The sequence below is a fragment of the Morone saxatilis genome, unplaced genomic scaffold, assembly GCF_004916995.1.
Source record: "Morone saxatilis isolate NCDOM2014 unplaced genomic scaffold, NCSU_SB_2.0 Contig15, whole genome shotgun sequence".
NCBI classification, from domain to species: Eukaryota; Metazoa; Chordata; class Actinopteri; family Moronidae; genus Morone; species Morone saxatilis.
This window is the reverse complement of record NW_023339707.1, coordinates 3907502-3926968: the sequence shown is the minus strand read 5'-3', so window position 1 is coordinate 3926968 and position 19467 is coordinate 3907502. Positions and strand designations below refer to the sequence as shown.

Below are 19467 nucleotides of genomic sequence, written 5' to 3'. Positions count from 1 at the left end.
GTGTATAGTGTCATATGTGTGGTGCAGTGCACGTATGTAGATAAACGCGCCCACGTGCATGTGTTTCCAGCAGCAGCTAAATAGATGTTGCAGTGGTCGAGTTAAATATAGAACTAAGAACTACAGAGAGAGAGAGAGAGAGAGAGGGTTCCCCTGGGGGTATCCTGTCTTTCTCTCCTCTCTCCTTCTCTCTCTCTCTCTCTCTATCGCTGAGATTTCTGGCCGGCTTTTCCCAACCAAACGTACATGTTTTAATTATCAGGCACTTAATAAATAATTCCAAAGTCACCGGGGTGTTTCTAAAAATATCCTGACAGCTGAATAATGGATTCCTTTGACCCCTCTCAGCATTGTCACTCAGTGTGTGTGTGTGTGTGTGTGTGTGTGAAAGAGAGAAAGAAAGCAGCAGAAAGAGAGAGAAAGCCCCTAAAGCTTGTTGATAAGATGTATAAGTATGAGGCAAAAATGGAAATTTCTCTGCTATACATCATGCATGCTCCTTATTAATGTGTAATCGTAACTGAACAACGTATTAAAGACATACTATCTAACATTTGTGCACTATAATGTCTATAAACACTAGACCCTAGACCAGTGGTTCTCAGCCTGGGGTCGGGACCCCCAAGAGGGTTGATAGACAATAGATCATTTCCAAGAGTTGCTAAATGGTTGTGGAGAGTAAAATAAAATAACTTTTTGTGGCAAGCAGCACTGAATGAGAGACAGGAAGCAGCTAGTAGCAATGTCATCCCATTAATGACATTCAAAACAGGGGACAATAACTATCTCCTATAGGCTATACTGGAGGTTTTTATACATTCATGAGCATGTATTTATATTTATAAATCAGAAAAACAATAATTAAAGCTTTTATGCGTTACATAACAGCAATATCTCAGGCAAACAGGGGGTCGGCGAACACCAACCTTATTATTCTGGGGTTTGTGACAGTAAAAGGTTAAGAACCACTGCCCTAGACACTACTTTAGCTATTTTGTTGAGCTGTGTACTCACACTATCCCAAATGTTAATTTTATTTAGCTAATTTTATTCTTTGCGTTTCACCGGTCTCCTGTCAATGGTTTCATATCCCGTATGTGCATCCGTCAGCGATGTAGTGTCTTTCAGGAGCTGTATAAATCATTTTGACCCACATTTTTACAATACACTGCTAAGATCTCGTAATTTTTACCAATATATTTTCTGTCTGGACATTCAATTATCAGAGAAACAAGCTGAACTAACGTTTTGTTAGCAGCAGCTTGGCTGGCAGCCCCTCCTATGTGGTGTTAGAGAAACACAGATTTTTAAGTTGAAACTACTTTATTCAGTCTTTTTAACAGTTTTAATCTGTTTGTTTTTGAGAGGATAACTGGGCTCCTGGTAAAAACCTCCTGAACAATGAAGCACCAAACTAAGAAACTAAGTTGACCGAGAAGCTGATCAATGATCCGACTACTTCTCAATGTCATCAAACTTTGTCTTTTGTTATTGTTTTGATGTGAGAGACCCCACATCAGCAAAAATTACCTATTGTAGGTTTAAGTAATAAAGTGAAATAACTATTTATGTTTTATATTTGAGGTACTTTGCTGATGTTTTTAAAGCAGTCTGCAGCGGAGCTGGAGGTTGATGGGTCGATTGCTTCTGTGGAGATCAAACCTGTCAGTGTGTTCATGTGCCTGCTTAACGTTTATTCACCCAAATAACAATATATATATACAGTATATAGTAGTATATATACAGTATATATATACACATTTCTATCTCATTCAGCTTTGGATTTACTCATACATTTTGAGATATTGACACACAGCAGCTGTGGATAATCCACTTATATTACTGCAGTATTAACGTTACATTTTATGGCTGTAGATGTTTATGGTTGATCTTATTTTACCAACTTTATATACTGTTGGGTAGTTTAATCTACAGAAATGCATCATGTTCTATAAGATCAGCATATGATGGCGCTCACTGATCCCTCAGTATATCACAAAACTGATTTGCGTAGACGATGCTTGGACTTGTGCTATGACACATTATATGGTTAAGTGCAAGCCTCTGTACGCCTGCCAATCCCCTTTCCAGATTTGGGACTCATGCCAGCAACTTCCTCCTCAGCCGGTGGAGGACACAGCGAGTGAGTGAGGAACAGATAAAGGACAAGAAAAAGAAATAGAGAGGGAAGAAAGGGAGGTTGGCTTTCTCATCCCCAGGAAATGAGTTTGATAAAAGGTATTAGATTTAACATTTGAGTTAAGGTCAGCAATTTGGTAAAAATGTGTACATTTATGAATAAAAAGAAAGAAGAGCACAGAGAATTTACAGTAGCTAGTAGGAGTGAAAGAGTGTAAAGACAGAATGAAAGAGGGGAAAAAAGAGGGAGAACTCGATGCCAAGTGGGCCAGTGAACCCTGGCGGCAGCAACATCTTGTAAAGTGCCCCCTCAGCAATACACACAATCACACTCACGCACAAACACACTCAATGGGCTTGATCCCGAGTCCAATAAAAGCTCTGTACATCAGCGAGGAGGCCGTCCATTAGATAGATGGGGGACAGCAGGCCAAGGTCTAGACACAGTAGCAGAGGGAAGGACAGGCGTCAGACAGCTTTATTAAATTATAGACTGGACATGGTGATCTCTTAATGCAGTCATGTTCACACTTTTTCACCCTGTGTTGGACTTCAGACTGAAGGAGCTCTCTTCCACAAGGAGGCCATTGGTTTGAACTATCTACCTACAGGAGGTTACACTGTGATTATAGACGCAGCCTTGTTTTAGTAAGCTTTTAGACTTCCAGGGTAACTTCTGGATTTTGAAATGGTCTGTCAAAAGAGCTGGGATATTTTCTAAATCTATTGAAGACAATGTAATACCCATGGCCACAGTAAATACTCATTTCTCATTGGCTATTGTAATTATCTGATCTATCTCAAACACCTAAGGTCAACAAGTTAACAAAAGTTCAACAAAAAGAAATCCCGGTATAATGTATATGAAACTAAGACCTTTGGTACATCATTAGCTAACTCACTGGTAAAACTAACCTAAACATGGTTTATAGCAACACTAGAAAATAACACTTGCTATAACTAATGAAAAGTTGATTCATTAACAAGCTTGTAAAAGAGTGTGTTTATAATCAATACAGTCAGGGTTTCTGCTGTTGCAGCCTCACTTGGTCTGGGTTGACCAGTAGCTTATGGTGGCTAGTACTCAGTGATATTAGCAGACTTTAAAGATCCCCTCGAGAATCGCAGGGCTTTGCGGGGAAGTAATAATGAATATTTTAACATCAGGTTAGAGTTTTCAAACAAGGCTTGCGCTGTTAGCGCTGTGAAACGTCGCACTTTGTTTAGGTATAAGCACAAAAAATATATGGTTATGTTTTAGGAAAAGATCTTAAGGTATGTTACCTACCTTAATGTCACTCAAGTATATAAATTATTTATGCAAGTTTCACTTTTGGTTTAAAACTGGACAACAGTCAGGGGATGCTGGAAGTTAATCAGAGTTGGAGGTGCTGAGAGAAAATCTGTATATATGATGACATCATAATAAATGCTAAATGCAATTTATAACCTATCTAATAGTTATTAACAACATTTTACACAAATTATAACATTTTAGCAGATAAAACTGAAAAAAACAACAACAAAAAAACCTCTTGCCTCCTGCCATAAATACCAGTTTACACATAAATCCCAATTTAAAAAAGGAGAAAGTCATATGTTTAAACATTTTTATGAACCAATGATTTTTATTATGTCAGATTATAGGGGGTTCTGCAACCAATGCAAACCGTGGTGGTTCTCCTGGTTGAAAGTCCTGTGTTAGTGCCATCCATCTACCCCACCTCATCCATATATGGATTTTCTGGTTCTTTATACAATTTCTGGCAGCCATGTCTATAAATGACAGAAATGGTGCTAAGAGGCACATTCAGTGTCATATTTTGAAGCAAAGGGGCACTGGACAAGCAGCAGTATTTGACAAGTTGGGAGTGAGAAGGGGTTGCTATGCAGCAGCAGCACTGGACACTAATATGGACGTTTGTTTATCTTGATTGGAGATTCAAGGTCATTCAGATCTACTGTGTGTGGATGCATCAATCTGCATTTGAGAGAAATTGGAGTGTTTATGTGTTAGTGTGTGTTCATATGTATTACTTTGTATGTGCACTTATTAGAAAATCTCCAGCACAGTTTGCTGTCATAAAGTAACTCAGTCAGAGCACATGACACAGTGTTGGATGGCGTCACGGCTGTGTACACAGCAAACACAGAGTCAAGCTGCTGAGGAGGAGCCTGAAGCTGCTCCCATCAAAAATACTTCACACACACACGTATATATAGCACACTGATGGTATTTTTAGAGCTCTTATATAATACATTTTGACTGTTTGTCTGGAATAGGGTCTGTGTAGACATGTAGATAAGAAAGTCTGACAATTGTTATGTAAGAAAACTATAAATATGTTTTGGGCGCTATAAATAAATTGGTTCCCAGTCATTTTAACTAGTTGGATCACAAACATGATGTTTTCATTAAGTCTGATCTGCTTGTTTCTAACAGCTGATCGGCTGTGAACGCTGCAATGAAAAGAAATGACAGGAAGTGATGAGCTGAGATGAGAAAAAAATGGCAATTTAGTGGAACAGCCATCCTGTTCCCTTTCCCCTTCTTCATACGACTTGTTTTTCCCCTTTCATTCTTCATCCATCTCTGCTCCCTCCCATCCCCTTTCCTTCTCTGTTCGATCCCTTTGCTTGCCACCTTTGAAGTTCCTCCCCTCCAAGTTCAGAATGCAGTGTCTTGAGAGAGCAGAGGGGAGGAAGGAAGAGGAAACACCCCAACCACTTCAAAGGGCTTTTCTTGGGTTGTGGGAAGTTGGGGGTTATTTTTAGCCCGCTGATGCCCACTTAAATGCTCAAGTTGAAGATGGAAGAGAAGGGCAGATAGAGGAAGAGGGCACAAAGAGATCATGTCACACAGTTACTACAATTACTGTCATACTGCAGCAGACAAAGAAAGGGTTTTTGAACAATATGCTACATATTCCTTCAGGAATTTATATATTGTTGAATCCCTCTGTTTTTAATCTCAGAAATATAACTGTTATAAGGCTGAAAATTATGGTTCAAGTCATATAAACAGAGAAGGGTGTTATGGGTAATCATAGGGCTTGCATAGGAGCTGGCTGGAGGTATTCAGTACATGTATGAATGTATCTTTAATACCAAACTGAACCAACTATACTGAATGAGTAGATTTTAGAGACATTAATGCTGATGCGTTCGCTGACTGGCATCTATACTGCAGCGCATTTGAATGGTGACGTGTCAAGAAGTGTGTTTGAACGGAGATGAGAAAAAAATCTTTAAGCAAACCAACATGAGGATGAATGGAAAAAGCATGTCATAGCCCTTAAAGAGACAGTTCACCCCATATTTTTTTCTCTTAACTGTAGTGCCGCCTCCGCTAATAGTGTCTGCCTCGGCTGAGCTGTAAAGCTAGCTGGCTCGTGTAGCGCCACTGAGATAGCTAACATTCAGTTTAAAGAAATGAATAGTTCCTACATGAAACTGCTCACAAAAAAGTCTGTGGATTATCTTGAGTGAGTGGGTCATGATATCTGGAAAGAGACATCGCTATTGAGTTTTTCAAAATTTGTTTTCTGGCGCTTTGTGCACCACAAGCCGAGTGCCATCTGGTTCCATTATATTGGAGAGAAGGCAGACATCTCTATGGCGGATTTCTCTGCATCTCATGCCAAAACTATAGCACTAGAGGTAAAAGCAAAAAAAATAGGTTTGATGTTGTGGTGAACTGTTCCTTTAAAAGGAAAACCGAACATAAAGACAGGTTGTACACTGTGATTAATGTTTACAATAGACTGATTTTCTTCGCGCGCCTTCGTTTTCCCTTCCAAAACTACGTGTGTGACTGCTCGTGCTTGTTGTCCCATTGGATCTATTTTTAGAAATGTCTTCCTGTTCTGAGATCTCAGAAATGACTTTGGTGAGTGCAATGATTTACAACCAAGCCAATGGCCCTGCATCCACATTTCCAAAAGCTGACACTCAATAACTTTGGACTTAGTTTCATGTCAGATGGGGAAACATTCATCAAAAATCCATAAAACATGTTATCTGACACTCATTACCCAGTTAATGATTTTATCATCTCTCATCTATGTTAATATCTTTTATAAAGGTCATAAAAGAAGCTAATAACATGATGATTTCCCATGATGATTACTTCCATTGCTCTTCTATTCTCTCATTACTTACTGTATTATCGTCATTATATTCTTTCTCATTACATTCTCTCATTACGCCGGCAATCATTTTGTCAGAGGAGCGGTCACATTTTCTAGCGGTGTGCGCCTCAGCTTGAAATAAGACTCCTCATATTTGCATGGTGTTCTGCTTTACACAGAGAGGTGGTGACTAATCTGATATCCTCCCTCATCTGTTGCCATGAGTTCACCACCCACCATTTTCTCATGATGGATGGCTAGTAGGTGAAACACAGGGTCCTCAGAGGGAATCACTAATGTGACAGGGTTCAACGTGTGACTAATGGACTTCACTTTAATACACTCAGATCCATCACCGTCACCCAAGCACATTCCAGCTAAAATAAATTGCATGTTTATTTTCTGCCGCAGCATATAGACCTCCTCTGTGAGAAAAAGTTAAAAGATTGGGTTGTTCAGTGGCCCAATGGTTATGACACATACCATAAACATCCCCTGTTATATTCTTTTCTGTCTATTTTTAAGCTGTCCAATAAAGTCACAAAATCCCCCAAAAACAACAACAAAAGCCCCAATGTTTTTGTCTCCATAGAGAAATTCTTTGCAAATAATATCGCTTGATTATTCATATAGTTTATTTGGGTAAAACTAATTCTCCATCTCTGAAGAACTGTCTTATTTCACTTGGACTTTAATGACTGCATCAGCTAATGGAAATCTTTTTCTAAAAGACGGCCATCAATAGAAGACTCAGGAGGGATGTATCTATCAGTAGTGTGTCTAAACTAGTTGTTGACCTTTGAGGCCTTGATGCCAGTAGGAAAGATTAAGCTTCATACATTCAGCATCAGCAGAATTTGCTGAAAGCCAATGCTATTATCCTCTGTTTTACATTTCCGCCCATCATCGCTCGTGTTACTGTACGCCTCATTTCACACAGCAGCTACTGTGTTTGAATGCTGCCCAACACCGTTCAACAGACACACATGGCACACACAGCACTTTAAATATTCACAATTGCACAGCAATCGAGTTCCAGACATTGAATCTTTTAAAAATTTATTGGACAGGAGTGTAATAATCACCAACTCAGGCATATCTGTCAGACTTTTCATGTGTATCACAAGTCATGTTGCCCATGGAAAAGACATGTCTGGTCTGGAATGAAGATCCAGTGTGACGTCTGCCATGTATGTTCCCCATCTCCCTGTGGAGCCCACTGCTTTACTTACAGCCCCCGAGGCACAGACTGACTGCTATTTAAACAGTGCTGGTGAACAAGAAATATGGCACAATCAGCTCCCCAGCGATGCTCACTTTGATGAATGAGCAGAGGTGTAAAGTATAGATTACCATTTTTGTTGTAGTGTTGAAATTGAATGTATGCATTTCCTTTTAGGGCTTTGTACTGTGTGTATCTATTATGTGCACTGCATGCACTCACTATTGTTTGTGGGTGTGAGTGCATGCAGGTTTGTGATCCGTTTGTTTTAAATTCTGTCACACACTCAATTGTCTCCAGGTGAATAATGTATACGGTGCATGTATTCCACCCTTCTGCTGTCGCACTGTTAACCCCTCTACACCCATAGAGCTGTTGGCATTTGGCTAAACTCACTTGAGCAGCGTTTAAAGCTGCAGGAAGAGTTTCCAGGCAAACTTATGATGATCTTACTAGCATCAATCGCAAAACAGTGGGTTGTTGGGTGTCAAATGCAAAATGGGTGGTTTTGGGGCCCCGACAGTCTCGCAAAGTATATACATATAGAAATTTCCATATGTCCTGCTAAATATACAGTGCTTGGTTGATGTGCCAAATTTCAAGGGTTCTAACATCATCAGAATTCAAGATATGGCAACTATGTTTGAAATGCGTTGCCCTTTGAGATGCCAAAATAGCTATGTGGACTCCTAGGTTAATGAAAATTTGACTTTCCGTTCCATTTAGTGTAGCAGAGCCTTTTCACCCTGTGTGACCTATATGGAATGGAACCTTAATTAGTGTCATAGGTAACACCTTTACCTTGCTATTTGATGTCAGAATGGCTGTTGTAAAATAGGGTCTACTGGTGTGAAGGATGTGAAAAGAAGAGTTTCTATCTGACCCACTGTACTTTAGAAGGGCTACAAACACTAAAAACAGTGGTTTCAGTTGACCAGTGCTATGCAGCCTAAAACATGGTGTGTTCTAGTGCAAGATCTCACTTATATGAAAAAATATAAATACAAAATAACTACACCAACTATCAAAGTACATGAAGAAAAAGCTGGACTCAGTATGAGATCTTAAGTCTATCTGCTGCATTTGGTATCCTTTGGTATGAAGCACACCAACCAACTTTGTAAACATTCACTTTTTCTGTGGAGATTACTGTTGCCATTTAAAAGTTGAAATTCTGATTCTAAATACCAATGGCATCTGCAGTTTAAGGCCATCAGTATACTGTACTACATGCAAGTTAAACTGTATTGCTGTTAGTTCATGAAAATCCAGCAACAGAAACCTTCTCTTACCTCCATTTTTTGCACACCGCAACCTCTCATCTCTTCCTTCTGTTGTTTAGAACCTCTCACTTGTCTCTTCAAGATTAAATTCTCACTTTAATCTTGCTTCCCTCCTGCAGGAGTGTGCCTGGTGCTGGGTTGCATGATCTTCCCCGACGGATGGGACGCGGAGGTGATCCGGGACATGTGCGGGGAGCAGACGGGGAAATACTCCCTGGGCGATTGCTCTGTACGCTGGGCCTATATGCTGGCCATCATGGGCATCCTGGACGCCCTCATCCTCTCATTCTTGGCCTTTGTCCTGGGTAACCGGCAGACAGACTTCTATCTTGATGATTTGCAGACAGACAATAAGGGTAAGTAAAGAAGAAATTAAACACAATACTTTAAAAGTAGAGATGGCCCATATATGATGGTTTTGATTATCCTTTGTTTTTGGAGGTTTATGTTTGTTGGAGGTTTGATCTGCTTTCTTCTTGTTCCATTAATAAACTGCTATGTATGGCTATTTTTAGAATCATTTAGTTGGACCGCAAGAAGACTTATTAAAGTACAGATTCAAACAAAAACAAATAATAAATTATCAATATAACGGTTAAGCTAATCCGTCCAAACTTTTTTCCATTTACAAGACATTGAAAATGATCCAGTTTGTGCCATTCACTTTGTTAACACTGTTGCTACAGCTGTCAAGCTTTCCATTGTTGCATAGTAATGCAGTTTGAAATAACATTGGCAGATTTATCATGCAAAATGTTTAGTCCTTTTTTGAAAAAAATGGGGCAACAGAAGTAAACAAAGAAAGTTTCTTATTTTTAACCAACACTATTAATTTTGTCGACTGAAATGACGGCTGTCGGTGGCAAATGTGATTTTAATGTTTTCATTTTAAATCAAGAGCCCTGTAAAAGGGTTTTAAATTTTGCACTTAATGCACTTCAAATCCAACAAAGAGCCGCTAACATTACTCTTAACTGCCACTACTGAACGGGGCTTCATGTAACCTAACCTCAAACACTGTAATAATATAGTTAGCTAATGATATGCTACTTGGCTTTAAGAGTTTAGGTTTCTTGTATAGGCAGTAAGCTAGCCGGCTATGCTAATGTGATGCAGTGGTTCCCAACCTTTCCATAACTGAGTAAACTGACAACCACTGACTAAGCAACAAATTTCATTGACATAAACAGTATAGAACAATTAATAAACTTTAAAATAAACCCAAAAAAAGGGAGCAGTTTGGACGAATTTTAAGCAGATTATTTACAGTTACACAGGTGAGTTTTCTGATGGTTTTGGGAACTTTTTATTTAGTTCTTTGTCTGTATTGTGTGTTTTTTATTTCTTATTAATCATTCATTCTACAGAAGAAAACAATTTCATTTTGTTTTTCTTGCAGAATTAGATGAAATTCTATGATATAGGCCTTTTATACTGTAAGTTTTCTTACGCCCCTTAAAATCCAGAAGGCCTTGCAACCTCCTGTGAAGCTTTGTCTTCCTCCAGCTCTTATTTTCTAGACCTTAACTGTGAGGCCATTAACATGAACACAATTTGCCCGGTTGAAAAATGACTACACTCCAACCTGACCTCAGTAACTCCAGCCAAATTGCTTTCGGTGCTGTATTTTAAGAGCAGGAGAGAGTCCTCCAGAGGCTTTCTGACAGTTTGCATGATATTGCATCAGGACACTTGAATTGCATTGTTTCAGTTGTATGAAAAGAGAGGAAGAGGAGGAAAGGGATGGCAGAAGATGGCAGTGAAGCGGCAAGAGTAAAAGATGTAATGCAAAAGAATAAAACGTATCCTTACATAAGGATTGTGTGTCTGATTTGACTCCACAAACCAAATGTTCAAGAAGACAAAACAAAATAGAGCAAGGGCTAAAGAGAGGCAGAAAGAAAAACAGATCTCTGACATAAGACATAGTGGACTGAGAGTGTGAGTTGTACAGACAGATAGAGTAAAGGAGAGAGGAGGAGTGAGAGGAAGAGACTGAGAGATAAAAAGAGAGAGAAAAAGAGAGAAAAGTGACATAAGATGTCTAGGTTCTCCGACGGTCTATCTCCATGATGGTTTCCATGGTAACTGGAGATATTCCAGAGCGTGGGCGTGTCTTTCTGTTCTTATCTGATTAACCTCACTGACAGTCTCAGGGATTTTACACATTTAATGCATCTGATGCTTCACCAGCTGTGTGAAGTTCTTTTTTTGCTCACATTTTTTTCATAGAAATAAACTTCTTTATCTTCTTTAAATCAACTGATGAAACAAAACTGTGTGACAGCCTATGGACAGTCCATGAAAGCATCTTTTGCCCATTTAAGTGATAAAGCTACATGAGGTCAATAACAAGAAAAATATCAGCACGTTTATATGAACATATTCGGTAAAAAGATTATCATTTTTACAGTACGAGAACATTTGAAGTATAAATATAAAGTAATTGACAACGAGACACAAGTGAAATGAATTAAAAATGTGGACTCTATTCTATGGACCTACAGTAAATGCTTAAATGCATAAGCAGATTCATGTTTTGCAAAAATATGCACTTTTTCTGTGTATGCCAACACTTTTCTTTGTTGTCCTTGCAGATTTTGCTGTGTCAAGGGTAAGTTGACTTTTGCTTCATACTTTTCATGTGCATTGTGTTTGAGGAATACATTAACATGTGCCTATGTAAAGCCTCATTAGTTTTTGAGCATAGTACAGTGCCCAGACATATTAGCTGATTAGCTTTCCTGCAAGCATTCATCACCCGATTCAACAACAGATTGTATGGCCATTTATTGCTGAGTTACAGTAATAACTGTTATTTATTCTTTTCATGGCATCCTACGCAGGCCCCGAAACCCACCCACTACCCATATTTTAAGTGAAATAACATAGTAAGTTGTTTTACTGTGCAGATATAAAATTTACATTGACTAAACATTAAGTACACTAATTGGTTGAATACATTTCTTTCATTGGGTTTAAAAGAAAAAATAGCTTACACTTGTAGGTTTTCAGGGACAAAAAAAACACCCACAAAGATGACATTTTACATTCATTCTGTTTTTCACTTACCTCTCTGACTTGACATTATTGCATTTTGTAGTCGTCGTTGCAGATTGTGTGGGAAGGCTAACATCCCCTGTGTTTCTATGAGTCCTAGCGGTGGTTTAACTGCATATTTAATGGCGTATGTTGCCATTTCTTACTTTTTAAAATGCAATATAAAAATGTTATTTATGTAAATTTGAGCTGCAACAATTAGTCGATTAACAATTAAATGAATTTGGTTGTGGAGAAAACAAGACTTTTGAGTACATCACCTTGGGCTTTGGGGAACTCTATTTTCACAATTTTTTTCCACATTTCATGGATAAAACAACTAATCCATAAATCGAGAAAATGATCAACAGATTCATTTATAATGAAAATAATCATTAGTTGCAACCCTAATGTAAATGATGTGTTGAAATGTTATTAAAATGTACAGTAAAAAATACGGTGAAAAAAATGGGTCAAGATCCAAACACACCAGATTCTATACTTCCCATAATGCAACTCAAGAGCAGCTTTGTTAGGCCTTTCTTGTCCGTTAAAGAATCTACTCTCCATACCGAGATGACCCATATGACATCACTATGACATCACTAGGGGTCTTTTCTTAGACTTGACAGAGCTCCTCCAGAGCCAAAGACAACCTTAAACATGACAAGTAAACCGATGTTTATGCATAAAATTGGTGGATTTATCCTTTAAACCTCACCTCTTAAATGTCCATTCATGATGTTTCATTTCTGTGACTTGAGTCTAAATCAGCACTGTCTTGTTTTCCTTCAGATTGAGGTGCGGGACAGAAGAGAGCCGAGGTATGGAGTGCAGCGTCTTCACTGAGGGCAACAATGGCACTGGACAACTTCTCTTCTCTTCTCTCACCCCTCTATTTCTCTCCCTCTCCTCTATTCTCCCCCTCTACCCTCTTCTTCTCCTCTCTCCAACGATCAGGATATCACCCAATCTCAATGCAGACACCAAGTGTACAGGATTCTGTAAAATAAAAAAAACAACAAAACACACTGGGATAAACTATATTTTGAAAAAAGAAAATACAAGGTTGTACAGTGCATTTAACACTCAACTTTCTTAATGAATACCATTATGATGAAAAAAAAAAGATTTACTGTATTTAGAGTCTTGACTTGTGTGAGAAATTCAACCCTTGAGATGAAGAACCATAATGTCCATCTATGATTTTACGATGATTTATTTAAAATCTTGCTATTTAATGACTTTGAATTTGCGTGTTGTGTACATTCATAGCTTCAGAAGGCAATTTATTGATACTCCTCGTACAGTGATAGAGTTAAGACTCGCAATACAGCAGCAAGTACATCATTACACCCTTCAAAACTCTTCAACAGGGACTCATATGGCTCTTCATCTAAGGACTTTCAAACGTGAGGAATTTAAAGGAGTACCCCATTGCAGCTTTACAGAACCTAACATCTCTGGGAGATTCTCTACTGTACATACTTAACAATGTAAATAACATCACTGCTTACAAAAACAGCCGACAACAAAACCTCATCAGACTCTAATGCATTCGAGTATAGTATTTCTACCCTTGGTTTCAGTGTTCCTCGTGCCGGAAGAGCATCAGAGTATGTGCAAATCCATCGTGTTCATATGACTCCTCACTACTGATTTGGTGGGATTAGACAGACAGGAATAACATGGATATCTTAGCTGGATATTCCAAGGGAAAGCAGAGGACCATGAATCAAAGTGATTGTGTATGATCACAATTTTTTGACAGAAAAAAGACGCTTCCCCTGCATCAACATGGCCTCAAAACAAGCCCCTTATTCTAGTATTTCACCCTTCAGTATACTGTCAAAATTTAAATTGCTGAACTGAATTGCAGCTGTCCAAGTCAGACTTAGAAGTCTTGTTTTTTTGTCCAAGTTCCCTCCTTTGTGATACTCTTTCTCCAGTGTGCAGTTTACTCCAGCTTATGGTTCCAGCATACAGTGATCAGTTTACTCTACAGATGTCTTAAGACTGATGTGAATATGGCTATATGAGTCGGCCTTCTCTCAGAGGGAAGCCCCAAGTGCTGCATTGTCTTAAGGTGATGTCACTTATATGCCTCTTTGAATACGCAACACTGCTTGTAGTAGTAATAGTAATCATTAGTGGGACAAAATCACAGCAAATAATCCCAAAAAGCAACAAAAGCCCCTAAAAAATACTAAATCACGTTAAAATGATGCCTCTGTAAAATAACTATTAGTCAGCAGAATATAATGTGACTTGGTATTCTACCATTTAATCCTTGATACCATGTTAGACATCAGTTCTAATGTCATTGTGGGCAGGGCCGAAGACAGGATTCTACTGAGGTCAGTCCCCCCCCCCCCATAGGATAGTAGCGTAAAAGGTAAGCCAACTGACAGATCTGATATTGTTGCCCGATTGCAGAACGTTTAAATAAAGCTTTTTTTCTGTGAGGTTTGTCATGTGAGTGATCCATGTTGGATTCAGCTAACTTGTTGGAAAAAACCCTGATGGGTGTCACCTGTTCATAGGGAGGTGTGTTTGTGATCAATAGCATAGTTCGAGCCCCCAAAATGCTACATAAGGCTGCCTGCGCTATACTGTGAAAGAGATAGGAGGAATGGTTTGATATGAACTGAGATGCTAAAAGACTGCATTTTTTGAACGTGCTCATGTTTTCAGTGAACTGAATGTATTTGTTTGCAATTAATGAACACGCAATGTTAACTGCAGTAAGAGTTACTATGCTCACATGCAGCGGCATATTGGCACGGCATATGACTTTTTCGTACTAAATAGAATGAATTCTGTATGAATGATTCTTGCATGAGGCCCATTGAGTCTGACAATACTGGAACCAGCCTATACAATGGTCACTATGTGTTACAGTAATTTGCTGAATTGCAGAGTGTAAGGTTGCTTAAAAAACAATTTCCCTCAAGAAATGCAGATGCATGACCTCAATGTCCTCGGTGGTAGCTACTATCCTGATTGTAGGCTCAAATGTCAAAAATTATTATTTATGTAGCATTGTTATTGTGACATGCCACCAGTACCGCCCAGATTATTGTTGCTCCAACAACAATGTACCTTGATGTAGCACTCGAGACAATGCCGCTAAGTCATTGGTTGTTACCAAAACACCTATGATGCTAGTTATTGCTGACACATTTACAACAGTGATCACTGCTACACCAGCAACATACAGGATGTTATAAATAGGACAACCTAGAGGTGATTGGCTTAACACACCTGATAGATTGCTTTGACAACTTGTTTTTGTAAACATACGAACATGTGCTACTTTGAAAAAAAATTGGTACTTGCTGCATAAATATGAAATTACTTGCAAGGGCATTCATTACTGGGGTTGATGGCGCTGCCAGTATGAGGTCGGTGACTCACCATTGTACCCATGAGCACAGTTATGGCCTCTTTAGGCTATAGCCACATGATAGTTTGCATTAATGACACTTGGTTGTCATGATATCAGTGTCATTGCTCTAAGTATGATTCTAACATGTGACAAGCTGCGGTTTCACCACCGTGGGGCTCTTATCCCTCTCAGAGCAGCACTTCCAGGCAGTAACAGAACTTCCTAAGGCACCAAACATGGGTTGAGTCATCACGGAAATAAAATTAGTTGTGTGGAGAAAACAAAAAAAAGCACACAGTTAATGGTTTCATATGAGCAATTGGCATGTGTTTGCCCATTTGGGGGGAAGGCACGATCATACTGTAAACCCTGAGAAGTAATTGAATCCATTTCATGGAGCAATTCAACCACAACAAGGTGATGTGCGTTCTGTGAGTTTACAGGCAACATTACAATGAAAATACAGTGAGGGACTGATTATACTGCATTATATTTAACTGTAATCCATTTTATACTGTGTTAGGGATGCACTATTAAGACATTCAAGTATTCATCTTAAAATATCAGATGACACCATTACTTTTACAAAGCAAATACAGCTAGTATAACATCGGAATTGTAACATTTTCTAAATGTCATACATGGGTTGATATGAGATTATATGAGCTCAGTAGTAGGGTACATGTACCTTTGGTTGGTTATTGGTGCATCCCTACAGTATACACATATAATGAGCAGATAGCTAGATGTGCAGTGTGTTTTTCAGAATGGTAGCTAGCTAACTCTCAGGAAGCTGTGTACACAGTACTGTATTAAGGCTCATTATGGAAATGATCAGCAAACAAAAAAAAAAAAAACAAGCCGGACATGCACGCAGGATTTTTAGTCGATGCTCTTGTGATGTGGTCACCGCCTAAATGACACATTACTCCACAGTATCCCTTGTCGGTAAAGTTTGACACATTTGGGTAGAATAGTGCTACTCTCTTTTTCCAAGCTGGGCCTTTAAGACAATATGAAAACAGCACTAATGCTGAATCTAATGATGCTTATCCATGCAGGCTCTGCACAGACCTTGGCTTACATCAACCATCTTTTACGGTAGAAGCGCTGGGCCCTGATTCAAGAAAAGTTTCTTTCACTTTAACCTTAAAGTAACTGTGCAAGCATTTGAAAAATTGGGCCGGTATCTACAGACCTCATCCATTTGGTATTGCAAGAAATTTGTTTTTGCTTTTGATATGTACATGACCATTTGAGAACATCTGTGCACTTGCTGAGACATGAGCATGGTGATTTTTTTAATATCTAAAGGTATAAATGGCAGTAATGTCTCATATAGTGTATATTGTGATTTAGACATCTCCTATAGTGTGCATCTCTCATTTGGGAATACTTTCATGGGCCCAGGACATATTTTACGACAAATCTACAAAAAGAAAAAACAACAAAGAAAAAAAAAGAGGCCTAAGTGGTGGTCACATCAGGCTTCTGAGCATCATTACCTGTGTGATCATTGGTCTGGCCTCCTCTCCGGGTACTCTGTTCCTGAGGACTTGACGATGAACTGAAAAATACCTTAACAAGGAACTGACAATACCTTAACCCTGATGAGCACATATTTGTACCACTCCAGGTGCCTCTAAGAACTCTTGATTTAATTCAGACGTGGTGCAGAACCAGCAAAACAAGTAGTGACACTGTAGTTTTTTCTACTAAAGACTACATACTCTGACTAAGCTCTGAAGCTGTGGATGGGTTTTACTGCAGATTTGAGGTCAATTCAGTTTCAAGTCGAGCAATTGAAACTACAATAAAGAACAATATTTTTTTCCCCAATTATTTAAATTGATTCGGGGAAACATTTTGATATGTAGACGTAAAAACATAGTTGATTTCCCTTTATTTTCAGTTTGTGATTGGACTCCAAAGCTGAATTCACCTCAATCTTGTATTGCAGATTCATATAAAGTCGTAAAAAAAAGAATGAAAAGCTAATAAAAAAGGACACAGAGACGATGAGAAGTCATTTCCAATCTCTAGCAGCAGACAAAATGTTTGTTGACTATGTAAATGTCATTGATATGTCAATGAGTTCATCATAGTTTTTATCATGCAATATCATGTATAAAGACATCATTTTGGGGGTGGGATGGGCCGGGGCAAATGAATAATGTCCAGTGACTTATGTTATGTTAATAGTTGACTTTCTGTTAACTCCTGAAATGCAGATGTTGCCAAAATACCATCGACTATCATGTGTTGACATGAAAAAAAAAGAAATAATCAGTTTTTGTTTTGTATAACAAAAGAATGATATACTGATATTTGTCAAGTACTTCTGATGAGATCTTTGTTTTATGTGTTAACTACAGAATCTTTCCTTTCTGTTATGGTTTACTTTCTATGTATTTTGGTATGATGTATGATGATTGTTGTTCTGTCACATCAGACTTAACATCTCAGATTTAACCTTGACTCACTAATGGATGACTGCTTTGTTGAAATCTCAACACCCAAAAATGTATAAAAGTCTATTTATAAAGTTGCTTGATCGTGGACAAGTGGGCCGAGTCTGAAAGAGGCTTGTTGCTTTTCATGAATTATGCTGACATGCTGATTTTGATTTGAAAATTATGTCTAATTAATTCCTATTTGTGAATAGTATTACAACTCACCATGATGACAATTTCTGTTATTGAAACACATTTTGAGAAGGTCGAATAAAGATATTTTACATTCAAAAACATTATACTGACTGAATCAATGAGTTGACTAATCACATGGAATTAAAGTGAATGAAGACACACTGTTCTAGTACGTCTTTATACACAACATATTGTTTTCTACCATAGAAGGGTCCTGATCCGTCATTATGCTGCACAAACTTGTGGTTGAGGCAGGACTATTTATGTAATTAACAGCCAAGCCAGAGCAGCCAGTTCTGCTGCTAGTGTTGAGGGTGAGTCACACAACCAAAAATATCACACAGGGCATGCACACAGATGCGCTAAGAGGGTGGCACAGACTCAGACCGCCTGTGACTTGAGAATCCGCAGCATGTCACAGTAAGTACCTGCAATTCATCAGCGGGTTCATCGTCTGTGTGGTCTGCTTTTAGCAGCTACCACACTGGTCACCCAGTAGCGTTATTTATTGAATTGTGTCCATGTTTGGAACTGTGCAGCAGAATGAGAATTAGATACCACAAGGCTGGCTCCACAGTACAAAGTTCTACTTTTAGAAACCTCAAAAGTTTCATTGCCATTTAGGTTTGGACTGAAATTTTAGCTAATTCTTCACCTGGGACTCAAACCAGCAACAGTCAGAGCACTACATACTACAGCCGATTCAGAATGATACAGTAGATCGTTCCAGCATTGACATCACAATCTACACACACATGGTAAAGGACATAAACACAGCAGGCTATTAGGCCCACCATGGTACCTCGTATGAACCATTTAAAGGACCAGTTTGTAGGGTTTAGTGGCATCTGAGGTGCAGTTGCATAATACAAAGCCCTCACCTCACCCTTCTATTCTTAGAGAAACTACATTGGCCACGAAACTAAATGAAATAAAACAAACACTACAAAGATAGTAAGCACAAGGAGATACAGTGGAAATACAACAATCAGCAGTGACCATGTAGCAAAAAAGTAAAGTCAAAGGGTCTATGTCCTGTAGTACTGATCAATAAGTAATAGCGTGTTATCATGCTAACATTTGCTAATTAGCACTAAACACAGAGTAGGTCTATAGCTGAGGTTGGGAATGCCATGAGTTTTGCCAGTATGTGATCATAAATCAAAGTACAGGAGGAACCGAAAGTTTGCCCTGATGATCATCAACATTCACCATAAGGGGGAACATAAACGTCATGGCACTCTAAAGATTGCACTTAAAACCATAAATGTCAGCTATTCTTTTTCTTGATTTTAATGTGAGAAATATATTATAATATCCTGTGTGTAGGATTTAGTGGGATCTAGCGGTGTAGTTGCAGATTGCAACTCCCTCATTTCATCCTCCCTTTTCAGGCACAAAGGAGAGTCTACCGTGGCCGCAAATTGCACAAAAACCTCAAACGCTCCTCTCTAGAGCCAGTGTTTCGGTTTGTGCATTTCAAAAACCTTACTTTATTCTGGGGAATATAAACCAAACATACCCATGAATATTATATATTACATTTCTGCCAATAGATCCTCCTAAATGTTTCACACTGGAAGCTACTAATTTAATTAATTATAATTATCAGCTAATT

The 19467-nt window shown here is 38.6% G+C and overlaps 1 protein-coding gene across 1 annotated transcript in view; it reads left to right on the top strand.

The window, feature by feature from the left end:
* LOC118324678 (LHFPL tetraspan subfamily member 4 protein-like) overlaps positions 1–14137 on the top strand; it is a 26282-nt gene extending 12145 nt beyond the window's left edge. The window contains exons 2-4 of the mRNA XM_035657122.1: positions 8894–9130; positions 11372–11388; positions 12609–14137. Coding sequence (XP_035513015.1) covers positions 8894–9130; positions 11372–11388; positions 12609–12662 — 308 coding nt within the window. The 3' untranslated portion in view covers positions 12663–14137. The remainder of the gene's footprint in view (positions 1–8893; positions 9131–11371; positions 11389–12608) is intronic.
* The last annotated feature ends 5330 nt before the right edge of the window (positions 14138–19467 follow it).